The sequence below is a fragment of the Oncorhynchus gorbuscha genome, linkage group LG22, assembly GCF_021184085.1.
Source record: "Oncorhynchus gorbuscha isolate QuinsamMale2020 ecotype Even-year linkage group LG22, OgorEven_v1.0, whole genome shotgun sequence".
Lineage (NCBI taxonomy): Eukaryota > Metazoa > Chordata > Actinopteri > Salmoniformes > Salmonidae > Oncorhynchus > Oncorhynchus gorbuscha.
The window spans coordinates 28,318,149-28,343,589 of NC_060194.1; the positions used below are offsets into that span (position 1 = coordinate 28,318,149).

Here is a 25,441-nt window from a genome sequence, read left to right on the forward strand (position 1 = left end):
TACAGTACCTCTCATATATTGTGTTACTGTAGTCCTCAGTCTCTAGTTCATACTCTTTGTTTTCCTCATGGAGAGCCAAGATGTCCTGATGCTTCTTGCAGAACACCTCCTCGGAGTGAGAGACCGCCGCTTCACCTGCAAGTCTCTGGAATATGCAACGTTAGGAAGCAATAAATATGCAATAAGTCGTATGGAATAAATAAAGTATCGTGAGAAATATTCAACGTCAACAATAACTATCATCACTTACGGTTGCATGGACTTCTTTCTGCAGCTCTGAAATCTCTTCCTTTAATTGTGCAATTTTTCTACCTTCAACCTCAATAAATATGTTCAACTCCACAACCTGTGACCAAAAAATAACTATACATTGTATTCTCAATGTGTAAGGAACATTGGTGCATGTTTCAGCATATTCCTTAAGTAAAATTCCTCATTAATTTGTTCATTCATTAATTATGATAAATACAGTTGTTCACAGTGGTGAAAATCATTTAAGTTAAAGACTGGCTCACATGTGCTGACGTAACATACAGTACACAGTTAGCACAGTACAGTACTCACCAGATCATTGACTGCAGTCTCCTGCACCTCTAGCACAGGGATATGTTGTGACATGTCTCCCCACTCCTCCTCCTTCAAAGCTACCCTCTCTTCTGTCTCCTTCAATGTAATGCAGTAGCCATCCCAATAATCTATCAGCTGCTGGAACTCAGTTCTGGACAAAATAATACAATCATCTTTTGAAGTGAAATTATTCATAAACTTTGCATGTATGTCTAATTGCGCAAACTGCAAGCATGGCGCAACAGTTGTAAGTACTTTATAACAACACTGTCAGGTTAAGTTACCGCGTGATTACAGAGATATTTGAGATTTAACAGGACAGATTACTTGGACAATTATTCCTTGGTTCCTTCTGGTTCCTTTTAACCTAAAAAAAACTTTGGGTAGCTATCAGATACTGTATGTGAGGACAGACGCTGGGAGATGAGAAGAAGGTACAGGGAGTGAACATTTAATAAATAACAAACATGAAACAAAACACGGACAGCGTCTGGATAGGTGAAACAAAACACGGACAGCGTCTGGATAGGTGAAACAAAACGACGTTAATGCTGACACAGGGATCAAACTGAGGAACAGATACAGTTAAAGTTACAAGTTTACATACAATTATGTTGGAGTCATTAAAACTTGTTTTTCAACCACTCCACAAATTAATTGTTAACAAACTATAGCTTTGGCAAGTCGGTCAGGACATCTACTTTGTGCACGACACAAGTAATTTTTCGAACAATTGTTTACAGACAGATTATTTCACTTATCACAATTCCAGTGGGTCAGAAGTTTACATACACTAAGTTGACTGTGCCTTTAATTAGGGCTAGGCCCCCTTTTTTCTCAATTTCTGCCTGAATGACGTGCCCAAAGTAAACTGCCTGTTGCTCAGGCCCTGAAGCAAGGATATGCATATAATTGGTACCATTGGAAAGAAAACACTTTGAAGTTTGTAGAAATGTTAAAATAATGTAGGAGCATAACACAATAGATATGGTAGGAGAAAATCCAAAGTAAAACTAACAATAATGTTTTTGAGAGACCATCCTCTTACAATAACAAGAATAAGGTCATACTGACAATTAACACCCTGGATGCAATTCCTATGGCTTGTGCAGGGTGTCAGCAGTCTATGTTCAAGGTTTCAGGCTTGTAACTTCAAAAACGAATAAGAAATATTTGTTTTAGGACAAGGACATAGTCTTGGAAATGTGTGTTTGGGCGCACCATGAAGACCTGCTAAAATTGGTTTCCTATTGAACATACTTCTTTCCGTATAAATATTATAGTTTGATTACATTTGAGGGTATATGAGGAGAAAATAGAAACCTATTTTGACTTGTTGAAACAAAGTTTAGGGGTAGATTTTCGGATTCCTTTCTCTGCATGTTGAACGAGTGGACTACTCAAATCGATGGCGCCAACTAAACTGCCTTTTTGTGATATAAAGAAGGATTTCATCTAACAAAACAACACTACATGTTATAGCTAGGACCCTTTGGGTGACAAATCAGAGGAAGATTTTCAAAAAGTAAGTGAATATTTAATCGCTATTTGTGAATTTATGAAACCTGTGCCGGTGGAAAAATATTTTGAAATGGGGCGCCGTCCACAAACAATCGCATGGCATGTTTTCGATGTAATAGCTACTGTAAATCGGACAGTACAGTTAGATTAACAAGAAATTAAGCTTTCAACCGATATAAGACACTTATATTTACCTAAATGTTTAATATCCATCATTTTTAGGATTATTTATTTGAAGTGCGCGCCCTCTAGTTTCACCGGAAGTAAAAGGGCCTATAAACAGCTTGGAAAATTCCAGAAAATGGTGTCATGGCTTTAGAAGCTGCTGATAGGCTAATTGACATAATTTGAGTCAATTGGAGATGTAGCTGTAGATGTATTTCAAGGCCTACCTTCAAACTCAGTGCCTCTTTGCTTGACATTATGGGAAACTCAAAAGAAATCAGCCAAGACCTCAGTAAAACAAATTGTAGACCTCCACAAGTCTGGTTCATCCTTGGGAGCAATTTCCAAACGCCTGAAGGTACCACGTTCATCTGTACAAATAATAGTACCCAAGTATAACATAAACACCATGGAACCACACAGCCGTCATACCACTCAGGAAGGAGACACATTCTGTCTCCTAGAGATGAACGTACTTTGGTGCGAAAATCAATCCCAGAACAACAGCAAAGGACCTTGTGAAGATGATGGAGAAAACAGGTACAAAAGTATCTATATCCACAGTAAAATGTGTCCTATATCGACATAACCTGAAAGGCCGCTCAGCAAGGAAGAAGCCACTGCCCCAAAACCGCCATAAAAACAGACTACGGTTTGCAACTGCACATGGGGACAAAGATTGTACTTTTTAGAGAAATGTCCTCTGGTCTGGCCATAATAACCATCGTTATGTTTGGAGGAAAAAGGGGGAGGCCTGCAAGCCGATGAACACCATCCCAACCGTGAAGCACGGGGTTGGCAGCAGCATGTTGTGGGGGTGTTTTGCTGCAGGAGGGACTGGTGCACTTCACAAAATAGATGGCATCATGAGGTAGGAAAATTATGTGGATGTATTGAAGCAACATCTCAAGACATCAGTCAGGAAGTTAAAGCTTGGTCGCAAATGGATCTTCCAAATGGACAATGACCCCAAGGATACTTCCAAAGTTGTGTCAAAATGGCTTAAGGAGAACTAAGTCAAGGTATTGGAGTGGTTATCACAAAGCCCTGACTTCAATCCTATAGAAAATATGTGGACAGAACTGAAAAAGTGTGTGCGAGCAAGGAGGTCTATAAACCTGACTCAGTTACACCAGCTCTGTCAGGAGGAATGGGCCAAAATTCACCCAACTTATTGTGGGAAACTTGTGGAAGGCTTCCCAAAACGTTTGACCCAAGTTAAACAATTTAATGGCAATGCTACCAAATACTAATTGAGTGTATGTAAACTTGGGGATCTGATGGAAAAAATAAATGCTGAAATAAATCATTCTCTCTGCTATTATTCTGACATTTCACATTCTTAAAATAAAGTGGTGATCATAACTGACCTAAGACAGGGAATTTTTACTAGGATTAAATGTCAGGAATTGTAAAAAAACTGAGTTTAAATGTATTTGGCTAAGGTGTATGTAAACTTCCGACTTCGCCTGTAGATATAGAGGAAGCAATCAACAAAGTAAGGAGTCCAGGTGAGTCCAATGAAGCGCTGATGTGCGTAATGATGGTGATAGGTGTGCATAATGATGGGCAGCCTGGCACCCTTGAGTGCCAGAGAGAGGGAGTGAGCGCAGGCGTGACACTGTAATACTATTTAATATGCTGTATACTGTACTCACAGTCTGTCATTTAGCAGATTCCTGATGCCCTTAAGTTCATTGAACATCAATCCTCTATCCTCATCTGCTTTCAGTTCTTCCTTTCTCATCTCTTCTTGAAAACTCTTCAGTTCACTGAAGGTCTTTGAAAATGTCTCAAGGGCCTAAAATAAAAATATATATAAATATATGCAATATATATGTGATAATAACAGTGTAGAAAAAAACTTGAACAAAATGAATTGTGAACAGTACCTTATGTTGAGCCGTATTAATTTGGATCATGAAATCGCTCTCCAGCTGCAGTTTTTCCTTCACCAGAGGCCCATTTTTCTTGATGAAATCAATGTCCTCATTTAACCGCCGATTCAGAACTTCTGTCTTGATCAATCTATCTGTCACTTGGTGAAGTTTATCTCTTCTCAATTTCAGATGCCATTTCAATTCACTGATGTCTCTGGTACAGGCCTCATGCTCTGGAGAGAAACAGCACATATCCAGGTTTCAAGTAAAGTTGCACTATAAGCAATATATAATGAACTTACCAAACCTACTAGATTACAGTTTATTTTGTCTTAAACAACAAGTGTTGCACAATAATACTCCTAATAAAAGAGTGATAACAACATGAATGACCTTTCTTTAAGGGATATTTGTCTTTTGCCACTGACTGACCTTTCTGGACAGCTACAGGGAACTCCTGCTGCTTCCACAGTGAAATACTATACATTTTCCTCCCTAAAGTTCTCCTTCTCTTCTTCTCCGACTGTAGAGCCTCCTCTGCATCCTGGCGATCAGCTTCCAGACGTTCAATCAGATACACTACTTCTACCAGGACGTCCGTGGTTTCCTTACGCAGTGGAGACAACAGGTCACCCTCTGTATGAAGGAAGAGAGATGCTCGTATAGTATATGGTTGATTCAAAATAGTGTGCATGTTATAGATTCCATTATAGATAGATGCCACTGTATCCCTCTCATTTGATTTAAAAAAATAAAAAATATTCACCTCTTTCACCTCTTGCACTTAGTCCAATGCCTTCGATGTATAACTCTGTAGGTATCATTGAAGACACAGATTCACTGGAATTCAATCTGGAAAACATAGAACACATTTCTTCACAGACCTGAAGAAATAGGAACATTCATTGCTGTAAATGTAAAGCTTTAAATGAAGACTAATAAAAAAAAATGAATCAAACTGTATTCATCAAGTACACAGTTTAAAGAAGGTTTGAAAGGTGCAGCAAAATGCTTGTGTGCTAACTCCCTCAATATTACAGTACAATAACCAATAATAAATATCAATAATAAGAGTCAAGTTAAAAATAACAAGTAATAGATCAGTATAGATCATGAATGTGCTATGTCCAGTATGACTGTATTTACAAATATTGTGTCTTGGTCACGCAGTTGACAATAGTATATAATAGAACACCAACGTTGACTGTGTTTGTGTGGGTGTGTGTGTATATTTGTGTGTGAGTCAATGTGCATGTGTGTGCTTGTGTGGGTTTGTTAATGGGTTGTTGTGGACGTGTTAAACTATACCCCACAAGAGTAGTAAACAAACAAAAATTTGACCAACAGGGGACATTTTTTTGGTCCCCACAAGGAAAAAGGCTATTTCTAGCATGTTTAGGTTAGAATTAGTGCTGGAGTTAGAATTAGGGTTAGGGGTTAAATGTTAGGGTTAGGAGTTAGGGTTAAGATGAGATTTTGGGGTTAATCGGACTTTGAATGGGTTGGAGTTGGAGGTGACACATAGGATATAACATAGGACCAAAAAGATACATCTTACCTAAATGTTTTGCTTTTTTGCTGTTTTTCATGAGACATCTGATGCTGAACATTTCCTGACTGGTAGAGGAGACAGGCAGACAAATGACAGAAAAAAAAAAGATTCATATTTTTAACTCATAATTAACTCAAAAGGCTTTTTTGCATGATCACACTTTGAATCTTACCTGTTGACACCAGTTCTCCACTTTCCTCTTCAGCTCCTGAATATGGCAAACAGCTTTGTTGACGCACGGCGAGGGTGTGTTAACCAGGGCACAACTGCGACGTCTGCTGGGGCACACTGCTTGAAGATCTACCTGATCTTAAAAGATATCAGAAATGACCAGCCGTAAATCAAGTTGAAGAGTTAGACCTATGCCCCGATTCATGATAATTTGGGGTTGTCTTGATGAAAAGCCAAAAACACATAACTGCTTCCCATAAATATGATACATACAAACAACAGTATGACAGTATAACATAAGGAATCATTAATATGAAAAAATCTGACACAAACATATAGTATATTGGACACATATTCCACTTTGTGTGAAAGAGACTTACTGTACACAGTGTTATGACAATAAGACAATGATCTTATGTAATTTCCACTATCACCCATAAATGTCCTTATAACCAATCACTGTATTGTAAGCATCAGGGAATAGGCCAAGGGCCAGGGAAGCCTAATTTGAGCCTCCTGTGGCAGACTCAAGGACAATATAGGCTTAGCGGTGGAAGGGTGCCATCTGGCTGCAGTATGGCTCCTGGCCTAAATGCACAATATTGAAACAGATATCCTACTCAGTCTAACATACACTTTAGGCCAGTGCTTCCAAGGCACAACATAGCCTACTCTATGTAAGATGATGCTGCAGCTGGAGCGCTCATATGAAATATGATTAAGCAGGTGGGCGACTTTCACCTTTTGTCATGGACTGTAATGTGAGAGAACATTACCTGCTGTTGTGGCAATCTGTCTCAAGTGTCTCTTTAGAAGCAAGACAATGTGCGATGACAGACAGTATCCCCATTGTATAACAATGCTACCACCTGTATCTCTGTTCTGTTTCAATTACCTTTCAAGTGTTTAGGTGTGTGAGGGGGTTATTATTTGTGCAAAATTTCATTCAAACCTTGTAAACTTGGCCCGTCCTCCCTTGATGGAAATCTAAGTGGTTCAACTTCAGGCATTGTCGCAATATGCAATCTCCACAATACTATGCAAAAAACAAATGATTGTTAGTTAGATCAATGTTGGTGAAATTAAATCACTTATTTGCTACCTTTACATCTTGCCACTGTGCAAACTAATGGCAAAGCTGTGTGTCATGTCTTATGTTATGGCATGAAAGAAAGTCGAAGGTGTGAGCGAGTTGGCTATCAACTTACTTGTTCCCAGAATGGATAGGCCTTCGTTCTTTTAAAATTGTAACATCCTGATTCAGGCGCTACTGTAACTATGTTATCTGGAAACAATATATCCGATGAAATGTTCAACTAACTTTATTTTATGACCAGAAAGTTACAAGAAAGGAGTTGTAATGTCCCGTGTGATTCTATTCCGCGTTGAATGGCTGCGTAAACTTCCCGTGTCACATGGTTGCTAAGCAACAAGCAAAGGGCTGCATTCAAGAGCAGTAGTAGAGGTTTGTTCATTGTACTTTATAATATGACAAATAATAACCCCTCACGGCTTCTCGAGGCCCTTTGCATGGCACAGGCATTGCTCGTCTGCCATCTAAGTTAGTGGGACATATTATGTGTTGTATTAATTCAGAGGAACGTTTTCTCCAAGGTTAGGCTAAAGTCTAGACATTTTGAGACACTATAACAGCATTTTAGTATGATAAGTTGCATGAAGTTTCCCAGTGAAACTGTTTGGCTGACTAGAGGAATAACAAATGTAATTATACTAGGGTAAGTAAGGCTTGTTGTAGAAAATAGTCATGAAGCAAGTTAGCCTATGAATGAAAGGACAATGGGGCATCACATTTGTGCTTAAGCAGCAATTGCACATGCATTCATTACAAGTACAACATAAAAATTATCTGTTTGTTGAGCATTAAGTGATGAGATACCAACACAATACATGTCACTTCCTACTGTCAATCAATGCCATTTCCACTTAAAGCACAATTGAATGCTCTAGAAGTTAAACAAAATAAGGAGCAGACATTATATGCCTACCATTCTTAGATCTGAGACAGGTTCTAAAATAGGGCAGGGTCAATAAGACCTTAACTGGATACTGGTATGGAAGCATGCAAGATAGGATTATCACAAAATATATAGATTGTATTACAAATATAGTAAAGTACGCCAGTTTACTGGTCAGGCGTAATTGATGTCACCAAAGGTAATTTACAGTTTTACAAAGGCCTGAAACAAAACACAGCCAATTTTATGTGGAAGCACAGCAAACTGATTTTCAGTGCAACACAGCAAACACAATATTCAACAGGGATTCAATATCAAAGGTCTAACAGACTAAGGTGTTACGTGAATAAAACTGCACGCTCTCTCAATCCCCCCCCCCCCCCAAAAAACAGTAAGCTATTAAACACAATACATACCTCTGCTGCCTCAGCTGTCTCAAGTTCACTCCACTCGACACAGCCACCATTTATTTTTTTAGGTTGTTTTTTAACCTTAATTTAAGCAGGGGGTCATGCTGAGACCGCGGTCTCTTTCGCACATGAGCTCTGCATGAACACACCAATAAACAACAATTACACTATACATATCTATAAACACATCAATTACACCCCACTGGCACAGATGTCAATTCAACATCTATTCCACGTTGGTTCAACGTAATTTCCTTGAAATTATGTGGAAACAACGTTGTTTCAACCAGTGTGTGCCCAGTAGGACAAAAGATGAAAAGCAAAACAACCATATGAAACAAACACATTCTTAAGTAGAGTTGTAATGTCACATGCACAAGTACAGTGAAATGTCTTTCTTAACCCAACAATGCAGTAATCAATATCAATGTAGTACTAAAAATAACATAAGGCAGAACAAAAACACACACATACAAAGAATTAAGAAGAACACAATAAGTAACCTATATACAGGGTCAGTTCCAATCCCATATTTACAATGTGCAGGGATATTGCAGCAATAGACATCAGGATATATGTTAAACAAAGTAGCAGCAGCGTTTATGATTATTGTATGTGAGTGTGTGTGTGTGTGTGTGTGTGTGTGTGTGTGTGTGTGTGTGTGTGTGTGTGTGTGTGTGTGTGTGTGTGTGTGTGTGTGTGTGTGTGTGTGTGTGTGTGTGTGTTGGAGTGTCAGTGTTCATGAGTGTGTAGAGTCCTGTGAGTGTGCATAGAGACTAAAATATAAAATACAAGGGTCAACAATCCCATGTGTAACTCTGTTGTGTGTCGCACTGCTTTGCTTTATCTTGGCCAGATCGCAGTTGTAAATGAGAACTTGTTCTCAACTGGCCTACATGGTTAAATAAAGGTGAAATATATCAAATAAAAAACTCAGTTCGTGTAGCCATTTTGTTAGCTTTTTAGCAGTTTTTTGGCTTGGGGATAGAAGCTGTTCAGGAGCCTGTTGGTGATTTAATGCACCGGTTGCTGTGCTGAAGCAGAGGCCCTCTGACATCAAAGCAGAGGCCCTCTAACATATGCCTAAATTGGAAACCTGATCTCAGAGCATTTTGTGTTATTCTGTACGTAAATCTGAGACATTTGGCTAAGTTTAGGAGTTAGGTTAAAGGGTTAGGGTTAGCTAAAAGTTTAAGGTTAGGGTTAGCTTAAAGCATTAAGGCTATCTGGATATTAAGGCTACCTGGCTATCACTGTTTTTGGTTACTCCCTGATTCCATGTGTTATTTCATAGTGTTGATGTCTTCACTATTATTCTACAATGTAGAAAATAGTAAAACTAATAAAAATAATGAGTAGGTGTGTCCAAACTTTTGACTGATACTGTATATTTATATACACACTACCGTTCAAAAGTTTGGGGTCACCTAGAAATGTCCTTGTTTTTGAAAGAAAAGCACATTTGTTGTCCATTAAAATAACATCAAATTGATCAGAAATACAGTGTAGACATCATTAATGTTGTAAATGACTATTGTAGCTGGACACGGCTGATTTTTTATGGAATATCTACATAGGTGTACAGAGGCCCATTATCAGCAACCATCACTCCTGTGTTCCAATGGCACATTGTGTTAGCTAATCCAAGTTTATCATTTTAAAAGGTTAATTGATCATTAGAAAACCCTTTTGCAATTATATTAGCTGTAAGGGTTTTCTTCTGGTGAAAGTGAGGCGGACCAAAATGCAGAGTGGTGGTTATTCATGTTTTTAATAAAGACGACTATACATGAACAGACTATACAAAACAAGAAAAGTGAAAACCTAAACAGTCCTATCTGGTGCAAACACAGAGACAGGAACAATCACCCACAAAACCCAACACAAAACAGGCTACCTAAATATGGTTCCCAATCAGAGACAATGACTAACACCTGCCTCTGACTGAGAACCATATCAGGCCAGACATAGAAATAGACAAACCAGACACACAACATAGAATGCCCACCCAGCTCACGTCCTGACCAACACTAAAACAAGGAAAACACATACGAACGATGGACAGAACATGACATTAGCACAGCTGAAAACTGTTGTTCTGATTAAAGAAGCAATAAGTGGGAGGCCCCAGTGCACAACTGAACAAGAGGACAGGTACATTAGAGTGTCTAGTTTGAGAAACAGACACCTCACAAATCCTCAACTGGCAACTTCATTAAATAATATCCGCAAAACACAAGTCTCAATGTCAACAGTGAAGAGGCGACTCCGGGATGCTGGCCTTCTAGGCAGAGTTCCCCTGTCCAGTGTCTGTGTTATTTTGCCCATCTTAATCTTTTATTTTTATTGGTCAGTCTGAGATATGGATTTTTCTTTGCAACTCTGCCTAGAAGGCCAGCATCCCAGAGTCGCCTCATCCCTGTTGACGTTGAGACTGGAGTTTTGCGTGTGCTATTTCATGAAGCTGCCAGTTGAGAACTTGTGAGGCATCTGTTTCTCAAACTAGACACTCTAATGTACTTGTCTTCTTGCTCAGTTGTGCACCAGGGCCTCCCACTCCTCTTTCTATTCTGGTTAGAGCCAGTTTGTGTTGTTCTATGAAAGGAGTAGTACACAGCGTTGTTCGAGATCTTCAGTTTCTTGGCAATTTCTCACATGGAATAGCCTTCATTTCTCAGAACAAGTATAGACTGGCTAGGTTCAGAAGGAAGGTATTTGTTTATGGCCATTTTGAGCCTGTAATCGAACCCACAAATGCTGATGCTCCAGATACTCATCCAGTCTAAAGAAGGCCAATTTTATTGCTTCTTTAATCAGAACAACAGTTTTCAGCTGTGCTAACATAATTGCAAAAGGGTTTTCAAATGATCAATTAGCTTTTTAAAATTATAAACTTGGATTAGCTAACACAATGTGCCATTGGAACACAAGAGTGATGGTTGCTGATAATGGGCCTCTGTAAGCATATATATATATATTCCATAAAAATCTGCCGTTTCCGGCTACAATAGTCATTTACAACATTAACAATGTCTGCATTTCTGATCAATTTGATGTTATTTTAATGGACAAAAAAATGCGCTTCCATTTCAAAAACAAGGACATTTCTGTGTCCCCAAACTTTTGAATAATGATAATAATAAAACAATCTGATGGGGATTGTTTCCAGACACGGCACGTATACTTCCTGTGCATTGTAGTCATGGTGGGTTGAATCATTATGTGTTTATATGTTTCTTTTGTCAACTTCAATATTTGTTAAGAGTACACTGGCGCAAGTTAAGAGATTTCGCATTACGTCATCGGCAGAGGCCACATACTCGAAGCAAATGTTGGGTAGTGCTAACATTACGCGAACATTTCGAATACAGCACCACGGCAAAAAGCGTTAGTAATAACAGGATAAGCAGCGTTCTAGGTGTAATGGTGAATTGATCTAAATGAATCGTAATCATATATATGGATACGGCTGACACTTCAATTCCTGGAGGTAAACAATGCAGTTTTATGACCATGCCTCGATGTCCTGGTAAGTACAGACAGCACAAATGCACTGCAACATCGGTAGTGAAACGACATTATCACTCGTTTAAAATCCAAGTTACTGTGTAGTGGGAACTAGTGAGATCGAGAAAAAAATGTATCACGAGGCAAAATGCATGCCAATGAATAGGGTTAAACTATTGACTATTTGGATGTTGTAAAAATGACACCGTTATGTCGCTCATTTGTAGGGATGCTTCTGTCGTTACAGGGATACAGGTTATTTTGCAATCGATGTGCATATAAATCTGTCATCTGCTGCCTGTTGCCTTTCTTCACTCATCATATGTGTTTGACAAAAACATTGAAATATCATACTGTTTCTCAATTCTTTCCGAATTACACTAGAGCTGAGCATGATCCATTCTAGATAAAATAATCTAGTCATTGACATGGCCATCATGGCTGGTTGTAAAACTGTAATGGCATCATTAACCAACAGTTTGGTATAGAGCGCATACATTTCCTACCCATCCAGTTGTTTCTGTTGCAGAGATGACCTGAAGCAGCTTCACTAATCACCAGTATAAAGTTGCCAGTATCCGTTTTTTTTCCTCCATCAAGGAGTTCACGTTGGAACACAGTGTCAGTTCAGGAACCACACAGTTCTATTCAGGAACAACAACCATAAACACGTCAAGAACACTCGTGAGTTTTTGTCTTGTGGAGCCATGACCCTTGGCCTCTTTGCAATGTCTCTGAGTTGTACCAGTTCAGTGCTGTCTGCCCAGGCCAGAGGCCCCACGAGCAGATAACTGACTGGGGCAACTCAGAGACATGCAGTGTCCAGTGTAATAGACTCCCAGACAGACAACATAAGACTGTTTAGACTTCTTATTAACTGACTATATAGGCTGCTATAAATACACCATTTCAATATGTGATGGGCATTTTTTGTTGGTGATTTCTGTACAGTTAACTTCATAACTGAACAAAGTAGACAGCTCTACACCCAGCTCTACACCCAGCTCTACACCCAGCTCTACACTGTGGTTGGAAATCAGGTGCCAACATCAATTATACTCTAATGATGTAAAAATAACACTGGGCAATCAGTGGATGGAAGTAAATACATGAACAGCTGCAATATGTAGCGTATGACTCAGTCTGCTATGTGCATATGCAGGGTCACAACTCAAGCAACTGCTCGTGTCCCGGAAATACTGTATGACAACCTGATCCAAGTAGTTTAAGAATACACATGAAAAACACCACAGTCTCCTGTGCTTTTCTTTCTTCGCCTGTGGTAAAAATAGAGCCATAATATAAATAAGGGACTTATAAGGGAATGGTTCAGCGGGCCTGGAACTCAGTTAATAACTGGGCAAGAGAGTATATATCCCCATGCAGCAATAAATGTGATCATTTTAATAACGCTGAGAGAAACTGACTTTATAGCCTCAGTTTGATTCTGGCAGAGGTGGAGAGTTACAAGTCATCTGCAATGTTTAGTTTATGGTGTACGATGATTTACTCGTTTCAGGGCAGTTATTTTCTAATACTGCAAGTGTATTTGACACTGGCACAGAGCAAGAGTAATGCTTGCTGGGCAGGCGCCAAGCGAGAGGTTGGAAGGGACTGCAACTGGAGAGCCAGCAAATCTGTACAAGAATGTGGAGCCTGCTCATTTGAAGTTAAAGATAGAGGCAGCAGCACAAGCTGTGTCCTGACCGTTTCTAATTTCAGATATCTGACTGTCGCTAAGCTAACCACCGTCCAACTGAGGCTGGCTACTTTTGTTGTCACGCTTGCCTGGTAGAGAGGGCTTCATACTCTGTACAGTTGTTAAGAAAGACAAACCTTTGGAGTAGCACACAGACCGACAAGGAGAAGGAGAAGGAAACATAGGAACATGGTACATTCTGAAGGGTACGTTCAACATTGACAAGTTTGTAATCTCCTGATTTGTGTTGCTTGTAAGTTTTCAATCTTCACCAGGGGAAAAGTAGTTTGTGTCAATCTTAGTGATTTATTTCACAGTTTCAAAATCGCCTTTGTAAGGTCAAATACTTAGCACAAGAACTTGTCTCTGTTACTTTTGTGATATGAAAAGGGAGTTTGAGTATGTTAACATGTCATTATTAGTTAGTTATGTGTTTCTGTACTACTGTAAATGAGACATCTACCGTAGATTGCTCTTGGATGATTCATGAATTATTAACTGAAAAGTGTTTTACATTGTTGTTACTTACTTCAACTCAAACTTTACATTACAGACAGATCATTTTTGTTTACAGTCATCTTTATTGTATAAATACCGTGTCTAATGAATTCAGTACTTTTTTAAAACCAATTTTACCCAGTGTTACCATAGAGGGCGTAACTCTGCAGAAAAGGATCTGTGTGCAGAAAAATAGTTGTCATCTTTGTTTATGGGTACAGTACCTTGAATTAGACTTTGTAATGAAACATTTGGAAGTTCCTGCATAATATTAGCATATTTATCACTTTCAATTCTATAAATTCTAAAGTCTTATTTGTTGAAAATTGGCCCGTCTTAGTAGAACGAGTGTAATGAGTCAAAGTTGTGTATAATATCTGTTCTCATTGTATAATTGACAAGTTCTATCCTAGTTTTATTCTATTTGTAATTACAATGTTTTCAAATCCTGATTCAAACATTAGTGGTGCCTGTTAGATCTTCAAGAGAAGATGTATGATGAGAGGGTGATGAAAAACATTGCTCCACAAACTTGGACCACTCTAAGGGGATACGAAGACATTGCACCCTATTTTTTTTTAATGGACAATGGAGTGATGAGATTCTTTGTTACTATGGCAACTTAGCACATGACTATGTGTATTAGACAGCCTTGGACAGTGCAGCGAGGCATGGTGTGAGCGTTCGCTCGCTCTGCCACTCTGCCCCCTGTGAAACACTCTTCCTTGTCTCACTCAGGTTTTTCAATGCCCTGACTTTTGTTTGCATACATGTTTTAGTGTGTCCTGAAGGTCAACCGGTAAGAACCTATCTGTCATCAGTGTTAGAGTCCCTCTTGGCTGCATATACTGTTTTTTGCTGTTTTAAAGCTCATTTCCTGCAATTCTACACTTTTTACCATGGGGCAGAGATAATATTTTACACTTTTAAATCTAGTTTCCTGTAATTCTACAACAACAAAAAATCATGGTGCTGAGAGAACATTTTCAGTTAAAACTAATTTCCTGAAATTCTACACATTTGGACTTGTGAAGTAACTGTCCAGTGAAAATGTAACTTTTAAAAGTTCATATTCTGTTAACTCATACCCAAATAATATTGTTGACTCAACCTATACTCGCATTTGTGGCCAAAGCATAAATTGGAGACTAACTTGCATCTTAAACAGACCGTTTAAAAAATGCTTGCCTGTTTTCTCTTAAGCCTTGTTCACATGGCAGTTTGAATTGACTCAAATCCTATTTTTTTGGCATATCCCACTTGAATCTGTTATTTTTCCTGCATTCCCGAACAGCCAAAAAGCACATGGAATTGTATATTTCAAGCCACATTTTAAACCACTTTCATAGGTTCTTTTGAAATCAGATACAAATTTGATTCCTGGCCATACGGCTTGTGTCTGAACGGTCAAATCTGATTTATTTGCCCTAAAGTGGGTTTTACAGTGTTATTTGGTATATCTTGTTGCTTGCTAGTTACTCTGTTGACAGTTTGACAAGAACATGTGGTAGCTAACTAGCTTGTTCATTGTTTACAAACAAATTAGTTCATGTGTCATGTTTGTCATTTATTGTCATGTCTTGTCCCTGTGCTCCCCATGCTATTCGTTTCCCTCTGCTGGTCTTGTTTGGTTCTATCCCTCTCTCTCCCCCTCCCCCTTTCACTCTCTCGCTCTCTCTTCTCTCTGTCGTTCCGTTCCTGCTCCCAGCTGTTCCTATTCCCCTAATCATCATTTAGCCTTCCCACACCTGTTCCCGATCCTTTCCCCTGATTAGACTCCCTATTTTATCCTTTGTGATCCGTTCCTGTTCCATCGGTTCCTTGTTTTGTATTCCATGCTGTGATTGCGTTTCGCCCTGAATACAGCACCACGTGTACACCCTTTGTTTTTGCCGTGATTGTGTATCACCCTGTCCTGTCGTGTTTTGTGCCTTCTTCAGACGCTGCGTGTGAGCAGGTGTCTCAGTTGACTACGGCCTGCGCCTACCCGAAGCGACCTGCAGTCTGTGGCCGCTTCTCCAGTTGTTTTCCCCTCTACTAATCTAGAGGATTTCAGTTATTCGGTTTTGAACATTAATAAACTCTGTTTCTGTTAAGTCGCGTTTGGGTCCTCCTTCACCTGCATGACAGAAGGAACCGACCAAAGAATGGACCCAGCGACTTCAGACGCTCGTTACACTGCCGTCGAGATCCAAGGAGCCATGCTCGGCAGACACGAGCAGGAATTGTCTGCTGCTCGTCATGCCGTGGAGAACCTGGCCGCTCAGGTTTCCGACCTCTCTGGACAGTTCCAGAGTCTACGTCTCGTGCCACCTGTTACTCCCTGGCCTGCCGAGCCTCCTGAACCCAGGGTTAATAACCCACCTTGCTACTCCGGGCAGCCCACTGAGTGCCGCTCCTTTCTCACGCAGTGTGAGATTGTGTTCTCTCTCCAACCCCACACATACTCTAGAGAGAGAGCTCGGGTTGCTTTCGTCATTTCACTCCTTACTGGCCGGGCTCGAGAATGGGGCACAGCTATCTGGGAGGCAAGGGCTGATTGCTCTAACAGATTCCAGAACTTTAAGGAGGAGATGATTCGGGTTTTTGACCGTTCAGTTTTTGGTGAGGAGGCTTCTAGGGCCCTGGCTTCCTTATGCCAAGGTGAACGGTCCATAACGGATTATTCCATTGAGTTTCGCACTCTTGCTGCCTCTAGTGAGTGGAACGAGCCGGCGCTGCTCGCTCGTTTTCTGGAGGGACTCCACGCAGTGGTTAAGGATGAGATTCTCTCCCGGGAGGTTCCTTCAGATGTGGACTCCTTGATTGCTCTCGCCATCCGCATAGAACGACGGGTAGATCTTCGTCACCGGGCTCGTGGAAGAGAGCTCGCATCAACGGTGTTTCCCTGCTCCGCATCGCAACCATCTCCCTCTGGCTTTGAGACTGAGCCCATGCAGCTGGGAGGGATTCGCATCTCGAATAAGGAGAGGGAACAGAGGATCACCAACCGCCTGTGCCTCTATTGCGGAGTTGCTGGACATTTTGTTATTTCATGTCCAGTAAGAGGCCAGAGCCCATCAGTAAGCGGAGGGCTACTGGTGAGCGCTACTACTCAGGTCCCTTCATCTAGATCTTGTACTACTATGTCGGTCCATCTACGCTGGACCGGTTCTGGTGCTACATGCAGTGCTTTGATTGACTCTGGGGCTGAGGGTTGTTTCATGGACGAAGCATGGGCTCGGAAACATAACATTCCTTTCAGACCGTTAGACAGGCCTACGCCCATGTTTGCCTTAGATGGTAGTCATCTTCCCAGTATCAAAATTGAGACACTACCTTTAACTCTCACAGTATCTGGTAACCACAGTGAGACTATGTCTTTTTTGATTTTCCGTTCACCGTTTACACCTGTTGTTTTGGGTCACCCCTGGCTTGTATGTCATAATCCTTCTATTAATTGGTCTAGTAATTCTATCCTATCCTGGAACGTTTCTTGTCATGTGAAGTGTTTAATGTCTGCCATCCCTCCCATTTCTTCTGTCCCTACTTCTCAGGAGGAACCTGGCGATTTGACAGGAGTGCCGGAGGAATATCATGATCTGCGCACGGTCTTCAGTCGGTCCCGAGCCAACTCCCTTCCTCCTCACCGGTCGTATGATTGTAGTATTGATCTCCTTCCGGGGGACCACTCCTCCTCGAGGTAGACTATACTCTCTGTCGGCTCCCGAACGTAAGGCTCTCGAGGATTATTTGTCTGTGTCTCTTGACGCCGGTACCATAGTGCCTTCTTCCTCTCCGGCCGGGGCGGGGTTCTTTTTGTTAAGAAGAAGGACGGTACTCTGCGCCCCTGCGTGGATTATCGAGGGCTGAATGACATAACGGTTAAGAATCGTTATCCGCTTCCCCTTATGTCATCAGCCTTCGAGATTCTGCAGGGAGCCAGGTTCTTTACTAAGTTGGACCTTCGTAACGCTTACCATCTCGTGCGCATCAGAGAGGGGGACGAGTGGAAAACGGCGTTTAATACTCCGTTAGGGCATTTTGAGTACCGGGTTCTGCCGTTCGGTCTCGCCAATGCGCCAGCTGTTTTTCAGGCATTAGTTAATGATGTTCTGAGAGACATGCTGAACATTTTTGTTTTTGTCTATCTTGACGATATCCTGATTTTTTCTCCGTCACTCGAGATTCATGTTCAGCACGTTCGACGTGTTCTACAGCGCCTTTTAGAAAATTGTCTCTACGTAAAGGCTGAGAAGTGCTCTTTTCATGTCTCCTCCGTTACTTTTCTCGGTTCCGTTATTTCCGCTGAAGGCATTCAGATGGATTCCGCTAAGGTCCAAGCTGTCAGTGATTGGCCCGTTCCAAGGTCACGTGTCGAGTTGCAGCGCTTCTTAGGTTCGCTAATTTCTATCGGCGTTTCATTCGTAATTTCGGTCAAGTTGCTGCCCCTCTCACAGCTCTTACTTCTGTCAAGACGTGTTTTAAGTGGTCCGGTTCCGCCCAGGGAGCTTTTGAGCTTCTAAAAGAACGTTTTACGTCCGCTCCTATCCTCGTTACTCCTGACGTCACTAGACAATTCATTGTCGAGGTTGACGCTTCAGAGGTAGGCGTGGGAGCCATTCTATCCCAGCGCTCCCAGTCTGACGATAAGGTTCATCCTTGCGCTTATTTTTCTCATCGCCTGTCGCCATCTGAGCGCAACTATGATGTGGGTAACCGTGAACTGCTCGCCATCCGCTTAGCCCTAGGCGAATGGCGACAGTGGTTGGAGGGGGCGACCGTTCCTTTTGTCGTTTGGACAGACCATAAGAACCTTGAGTACATCCGTTCTGCCAAACGACTTAATGCCCGTCAAGCTCGTTGGGCGTTGTTTTTCGCTTTCTGTCATGCAGGTGAAGGAGGACCCAAACGCGACTTAACAGAAACAGAGTTTATTAATGTTCAAAACCGAATAACTGAAATCCTCTAGATTAGTAGAGGGGAAAACAACTGGAGAAGCGGCCACAGACTGCAGGTCATATTCGGGTAGGCGCAGGCCGTAGTCAACTGAGACACCTGCTCACACGCAGCGTCTGAAGAAGGCACAAAACACGACAGGACAGGGTGATACACAATCACGGCAAAAAACACGACAGGACAGGGCGAAACGCAATCACAGCATGGAATACAAAACAAGGAACCGATGGAACAGGAACGGATCACAAAGGATAAAATAGGGAGTCTAATCAGGGGAAAGGATCGGGAACAGGTGTGGGAAGGCTAAATGATGATTAGGGGAATAGGAACAGCTGGGAGCAGGAACGGAACGACAGAGAGAAGAGAGAGCGAGAGAGTGAAAGGGGGAGGGGGAGAGAGAGGGATAGAACCAAACAAGACCAGCAGAGGGAAACGAATAGCATGGGGAGCACAGGGACAAGACATGACAATAAATGACAAACATGACATCATGTGCTAGAAATCTAAACCGCTACCTAGATAGATAGTTGACTGCTGTGGCTAGACAAAAACAACCATACCATTCTGTTGTTGGGGTACACCCATACCATTCTGTTGTTGGGGTACACCCATACCATTCTGTTGTTGGGGTACACCCATGCCATTCTGTTGTTGGGGTACAACCATACCATTCTGTTGTTGGGGTACACCCATACCATTCTGTTGTTGGGGTACACCCATACCATTCTGTTGTTGGGGTACACCCATAACATTCTGTTGTTGGGGTACAACCATAACATTCTGTTGTTGGGGTACAACCATAACATTCTGTTGTTGGGGTACACTCATACCATTCTGTTGTTGGGGTACAACCATACCATTCTGTTGTTGGGGTACAACCATACCATTCTGTTGTTGGGGTACACCCATACCATTCTGTTGTTGGGGTACACCCATACCATTTTGTTGTTGGGGTACACCCATAACATTCTGTTGTTGGGGTACACCCACACCATTCTGTTGTTGGGGTACACCCACACCATTCTGTTGTTGGGGTACACCCACACCATTCTGTTGTTGGGGTACACCCATACCATTCTGTTGTTGGGGTACACCCATACCATTCTGTTGTTGGGGTACACCCATACCATTCTGTTGTTGGGGTACACCCATACCATTCTGTTGTTGGGGTACACCCATACCATTCTGTTGTTGGGGTACAACCATACCATTCTGTTGTTGGGGTACAACCATACCATTCTGTTGTTGGGGTACAACCATACCATTCTGTTGTTGGGGTACAACCATGCCATTCTGTTGTTGGGGTACACCCATACCATTCTGTTGTTGGGGTACACCCATACCATTCTGTTGTTGGGGTACACCCATACCATTCTGTTGTTGGGGTGCAACCATACCATTCTGTTGTTGGGGTACACCCATACCATTCTGTTGTTGGGGTGCAACCATACCATTCTGTTGTTGGGGTACACCCATACCATTCTGTTGTTGGGGTACACCCATACCATTCTGTTGTTGGGGTACACCCATACCATTCTGTTGTTGGGGTACACCCACACCATTCTGTTGTTGGGGTACACCCATACCATTCTGTTGTTGGGGTACACTCATACCATTCTGTTGTTGGGGTACACTCATACCATTCTGTTGTTGGGGTACACTCATACCATTCTGTTGTTGGGGTACACTCATACCATTCTGTTGTTGGGGTACACTCATACCATTCGGTTGTTGGGGTGCACTCATACCATTCGGTTGTTGGGGTGCACCCATACCATTCTGTTGTTGGGGTGCACCCATACCATTCTGTTGTTGGGGTGCACCCATACCATTCTATTGTTGGGGTACACTCATACCATTCTGTTGTTGGGGTACACCCATACCATTCTGTTGTTGGGGTACACCCATACCATTCTGTTGTTGGGGTGCACCCATACCATTCTGTTGTTGGGGTGCACCCATACCATTCTGTTGTTGGGGTACACCCATACCATTCTGTTGTTGGGGTACACCCATACCATTCCGACATAGAACATCTGCTTTTTAACATACTTAGCTACCAGTTTTTGGAATGAAAACTATTTCACTCATAGTGTAGGTAATTAAAGGTCATATTTCATAGGAACCTGGAAACACTGGACAGTTTTGTTAGTTCTCAAAGATTACCTTATTTAAAATGCATAGCTTTATTATATGTTCTACATACTGTACAGCATATTTAGTTTTAGTCATTTAAGTTTACAATGAAAACATTTTACATCATATTTTTTAGAGTGGCTGCCACAATTTAAATAAATATAGAGGAAACACTGGTCATGCATGCCACCATTTAAATACATATGGAGGAAACACTGGTCATGCATGCCACCATTTAAATACATATAGAGGAAACACTGGTCATGCATGCCACCATTTAAATACATATAGAGGAAACACTGGTCATGCATGCCACCATTTAAATACATATAGAGGAAACACTGGTCATGCATGCCACCATTTAAATACATATAGAGGAAACACTGGTCATGCATGCCACCATTTAAATACATATAGAGGAAACACTGGTCATGCATGCCACCATTTAAATACATATAGAGGAAACACTGGTCATGCATGCCACCATTTAAATACATATAGAGGAAACACTGGTCATGCATGCCACCATTTAAATACATATGGAGGAAACACTGGTCATGCATGCCACCATTTAAATACATATAGAGGAAACACTGGTCATTCATGCCACCATTTAAATACATATAGAGGAAACACTGGTCATGCATGCCACCATTTAAATACATATGGAGGAAACACTGGTCATGCATGCCACCATTTAAATACATATGGAGGAAACACTGGTCATGCATGCCACCATTTAAATACATATGGAGGAAACACTGGTCATGCATGCCACCATTTAAATACATATAGAGGAAACACTGGTCATGCATGCCACCATTTATTCAAGTGAAGATGGGCAGTGTGAGGAGGTAAAAAATGATCAGCATTGATGAAAAAAATGACCCTAAGTGTCAATCATTTTACAGATGATGTTTAGTGATGGCCTCTTGGAACTACTGATACAGTATCTTGTTCGGATTCAGGCAATGAAGTGAATTTAGAAAATAGTGTGTGGATAGTGACATCAAGTGGATGATGATACAGTATGTAGAGTGTAATGGTGGTGATAGCCAAGGGGATAGTGTTGCGCTTGTTGAATAGTGTGTTTAACTCTGTACTGAGGGCTTGCTAAATGCATCGAGTCAGTAGGACCGTAGGACATACAGTACATGATAGAAGTTACAGCTGAGCAGTAGCACTACTATGTGAATAATACTACAACTACTAACAAGCTGTTGAGTTAGTAGTGTTACATTCATGTATTCAAATGGCAAAATGATTACCTGGGAAGCACTATATTTTGCTGCACACATTCATCCATTATAAAGGTATCACTATTAGAAAGTAAACTGTCATATCCAGTGATGTAATCCGGCTAAGTCATTACTAATGAATAGTCACTCAGTTTTCCTCTCCTTCTGATCAGAATGATTGAAGATCGTGGGAGGATTGAAGATCGTGGGAGGAGTGGCGACATCATGGCGGAGAGACGACAACTGTTCGCAGAGATGCGTAAGTGTCCAGGGCCATCTCTAAAGAGAGACACACATTCCAAGTATTATAACTATAGTATACATAATAATGTTATTAATGACATTTACCAAGTCATTTACTAGGTTACTTCTATAAAATATTAATATCATTTACATCCAGTATCGGCCTACACAGAAGAACAGCGTTCATTCGGAAAACTAGACAGACATCTAGTGTTAATGTCCACATGAATAGCCTATGAGCAACACTTTTCTCCCAAGAGCTCCACACAGTCTATCCTCAGCAGCATTCCTGTGTTACTGTTTTTCATATTGCCTTTCACAATTAATGTATTTTTCCTACAGGGGCACAAGAGTTGGATTCCATAAGATTGTCCACATATAGAACTGCTTGCAAACTCAGATTCGTTCAGAAGAAATGCAATCGTGAGTATGGTGTGATATCCTGTGTTTGATAGTAATAGTTGTGAGTATGGTGTGATATCCTGTGTTTGATAGTAATAGTCGTGAGTATGGTGTGATATCCTGTGTTTGATAGTAATAGTCGTGAGTATGGTGTGATATCCTGTGTTTGATAGTAATAGTCGTGAGTATGGTGTGATATTCTGTGTTTGATAGTAATAGTCGTGAGTATGGTGTGATATCCTGTGTTTGATAGTAATAGTTGTGAGTATGGTGTGATATCCTGTGTTTGATAGTAATAGTCGTGAGTATGGTTTGATATCCTGTGTTTGATAGTAATAGTCGTGAGTATGGTGTGATATTCTGTGTTTGATAGTAATAGTCGTGAATATGGTGTGATATCCTGTGTTTGATAGTAATAGTTGTAAAGTTGTCTCTAAAAAATGACCGCTAAAAGAGAACAGTGTACATGCATTTCTATTGGATTCTATTCCATTCTGTTATTTTACAGTCCATTTGGTGGACATCTGGAACGTGATCGAGGCGTTCAGAGAGAACGGCCTGAACACCATGGACCTCAACACAGAGTTCACTGTGGCTCGCCTGGAAGCAATACTATCGACCATCTTCTACCAGCTCAACAAGCGCATGCCCACCACACACCAAATCAATGTGGAACAGTCCATCAGTCTGCTACTCAACTTTCTCCTGGCTGCCTATGACCCGTGAGTATCCACCATCACCTCATTACTGTGGGACGTTAACTGAGCATGATGATGGGATGTTTTTTTTTCTGTGTGTGTGTGTGTGTGTGTGTGTGTGTGTGTGTGTGTGTGTGTGTGTGTGTGTGTGTGTGTGTGTGTGTGTGTGTGTGTGTGTGTGTGTGTGTGTGTGTGTGTGTGTGTCATTTAATTGAAGGGAAGTGTTGATAGGTGATAAATCTGTCCACAGTACACAAGGTCTTTCATGGGAGTATGGAAGTCCAGACTGAATGTTGTTATAACGATGCAATGGTCTCATAATGTTCTTGTGCCATTGATTCATCTTTACTTCTGATGAAAGACAAGAGAAAGTAAACAGTAAAAATTACATAGTGAAGATAAATGCAATTGGGCCCTTTTTGCTTTTTTTAAGCGTTGTTTTTAATGTATTTAACTAGGCAAGTCCGTTAAGAACAAAGTCTTATTTACAGCCTAGGAACAGTGGGTTAACTGCCTTGGTCAGGGGCAGAATGACACATTTTTACCTTGTCAGCTCAGGGATTTGATGAAGCAACCTTTCGGTTACCGGCCCAACACTCTAACCACTAGGCTACCTGCCGTTCCAGGCAGGTTGCACAGGTATAAGAGCAACTTAAAGGGATACTAAGGATTTTGGCAATGAAGTCCTTTATTTACTTCCCCAGAGTCAGATGAACTCATGGATACCATTTTTAGGTTTCTGAATCCAGTATGAAGGAAGTTAAACATAGTTTTGTGACTACGGTTAGTGCAATGACTGGAATTCTATGGTATTTACTAGCATGCTAGCAGTTACCATAGACATCCAGTCATTTCTCTAATGCTACACTACATGACCAAAAGTTTGTGGACACGAGCTCGTCGAATATCTCATTCTAAAATTATGGGAATTGGAATATGGAATATGGAGTTGGTCCCCCCTTTGCTGCTATAACAGCCTCCACTCTTCTGGGAAGGCTTTCCACTAGATGTTGGAACATTGCTGTAGAGACTTGCTTCCATTTAGCCACAAGAGCATTAGTGAGGTCAGGCACTGATGTTGGGTGATTAGGCCTGGCTCGCAATCGGCATTCCAATTCATCCCAAAGGTATTTGATGGGGTTGAGGTCAGGGCTCTGTGCAGGCCAGTCAAGTTCTTCCACACCGATCTCGACAAACCATTTCTGTATGGACCTCGCTTTGTGCACGGGGGCATTGTCATGCTGAAACAGGAAAGGGCCTTTCCCAAACTGTTGCCACAAAGTTGGAAGCACAGAATCATCTAGAATATAATTTTATGCTGTAGCGTTAAGATTTCCCTTCACTGGAACTAAGGGGCCTAGCCCAAACCATGAAAAACAACCCCAGGTCATTATTCCTCCTCCCACCAAACGTTGCAGTTGGCACTATGCATTGGGGCAGGTAGCGTTCTCCTGGCATCCGCCTAACCCAGATTTGTCATCGGACTGTCATATTGTGAAGCGTAATTCATCACTTCATAGAGCGCGTTTCCACTGCTCCAGAGTCCAATGGCGGCAAACTTTACACCACTCCAGCCCTTCGCTTGGCATTGCGCATGGTGATCTTAGGCTTGTGTGGGGTGCTCTGCCATGGAAACCCATTTCATGAAGCTCTCGACGAACAGTTCTTGTGCTGATGTTGCTTCCAGAGGAAGTTTGGAACCGAGGACAGACGATTTTAAAAATCCTAATACTGTACCAGGTTGAAAGTCACTGGGCTCTTCAGTATGTTTGTCTATAGATATTGCATTGCTGTGTGCTCAATTTTATACACCTGTCAGCAACAGGTGTGGCTGATATAG

The 25,441-nt window shown here is 41.4% G+C and overlaps 2 protein-coding genes across 9 annotated transcripts in view; one reads left to right on the top strand and one right to left on the bottom strand.

Moving 5' to 3' along the window:
- LOC124010140 (coiled-coil domain-containing protein 178-like) overlaps nucleotides 1-12,382 on the bottom strand; it is a 28,121-nt gene extending 15,739 nt beyond the window's left edge. Inside the window, exons 1-12 of one of the 3 annotated variants that reach the window (XM_046322507.1) lie at nucleotides 12,256-12,382; nucleotides 8,249-8,377; nucleotides 6,809-6,892; nucleotides 5,858-5,994; nucleotides 5,692-5,750; nucleotides 4,900-4,985; nucleotides 4,566-4,769; nucleotides 4,146-4,366; nucleotides 3,912-4,054; nucleotides 565-718; nucleotides 251-346; nucleotides 9-145 (exon numbers count right to left, since the gene is read on the bottom strand). In XM_046322507.1, the coding sequence (XP_046178463.1) occupies nucleotides 9-145; nucleotides 251-346; nucleotides 565-718; nucleotides 3,912-4,054; nucleotides 4,146-4,366; nucleotides 4,566-4,769; nucleotides 4,900-4,985; nucleotides 5,692-5,750; nucleotides 5,858-5,994; nucleotides 6,809-6,866 (1,295 nt within the window). In that variant the 5' untranslated portion in view covers nucleotides 6,867-6,892; nucleotides 8,249-8,377; nucleotides 12,256-12,382. Of the gene's footprint in view, nucleotides 1-8; nucleotides 146-250; nucleotides 347-564; nucleotides 719-3,911; nucleotides 4,055-4,145; nucleotides 4,367-4,565; nucleotides 4,770-4,899; nucleotides 4,986-5,691; nucleotides 5,751-5,857; nucleotides 5,995-6,808; nucleotides 6,893-7,064; nucleotides 7,289-8,248; nucleotides 8,378-12,255 lie in introns of those variants that run through there. The other 2 variants (XM_046322505.1, XM_046322508.1) reach the window with 2 other exon arrangements.
- Nucleotides 11,167-25,441, top strand: part of LOC124010141 (dystrobrevin alpha-like) — a 45,739-nt gene continuing 31,464 nt past the window's right edge. For 4 of the 6 annotated variants that reach the window (XM_046322510.1, XM_046322511.1, XM_046322513.1 and 1 more), the window contains exons 1-4: nucleotides 11,167-11,200; nucleotides 22,432-22,517; nucleotides 22,844-22,924; nucleotides 23,412-23,625. In XM_046322510.1, the coding sequence (XP_046178466.1) occupies nucleotides 11,178-11,200; nucleotides 22,432-22,517; nucleotides 22,844-22,924; nucleotides 23,412-23,625 (404 nt within the window). In that variant the 5' untranslated portion in view covers nucleotides 11,167-11,177. Of the gene's footprint in view, nucleotides 11,201-11,549; nucleotides 11,772-13,404; nucleotides 13,655-22,431; nucleotides 22,518-22,843; nucleotides 22,925-23,411; nucleotides 23,626-25,441 lie in introns of those variants that run through there. The other 2 variants (XM_046322512.1, XM_046322509.1) reach the window with 2 other exon arrangements.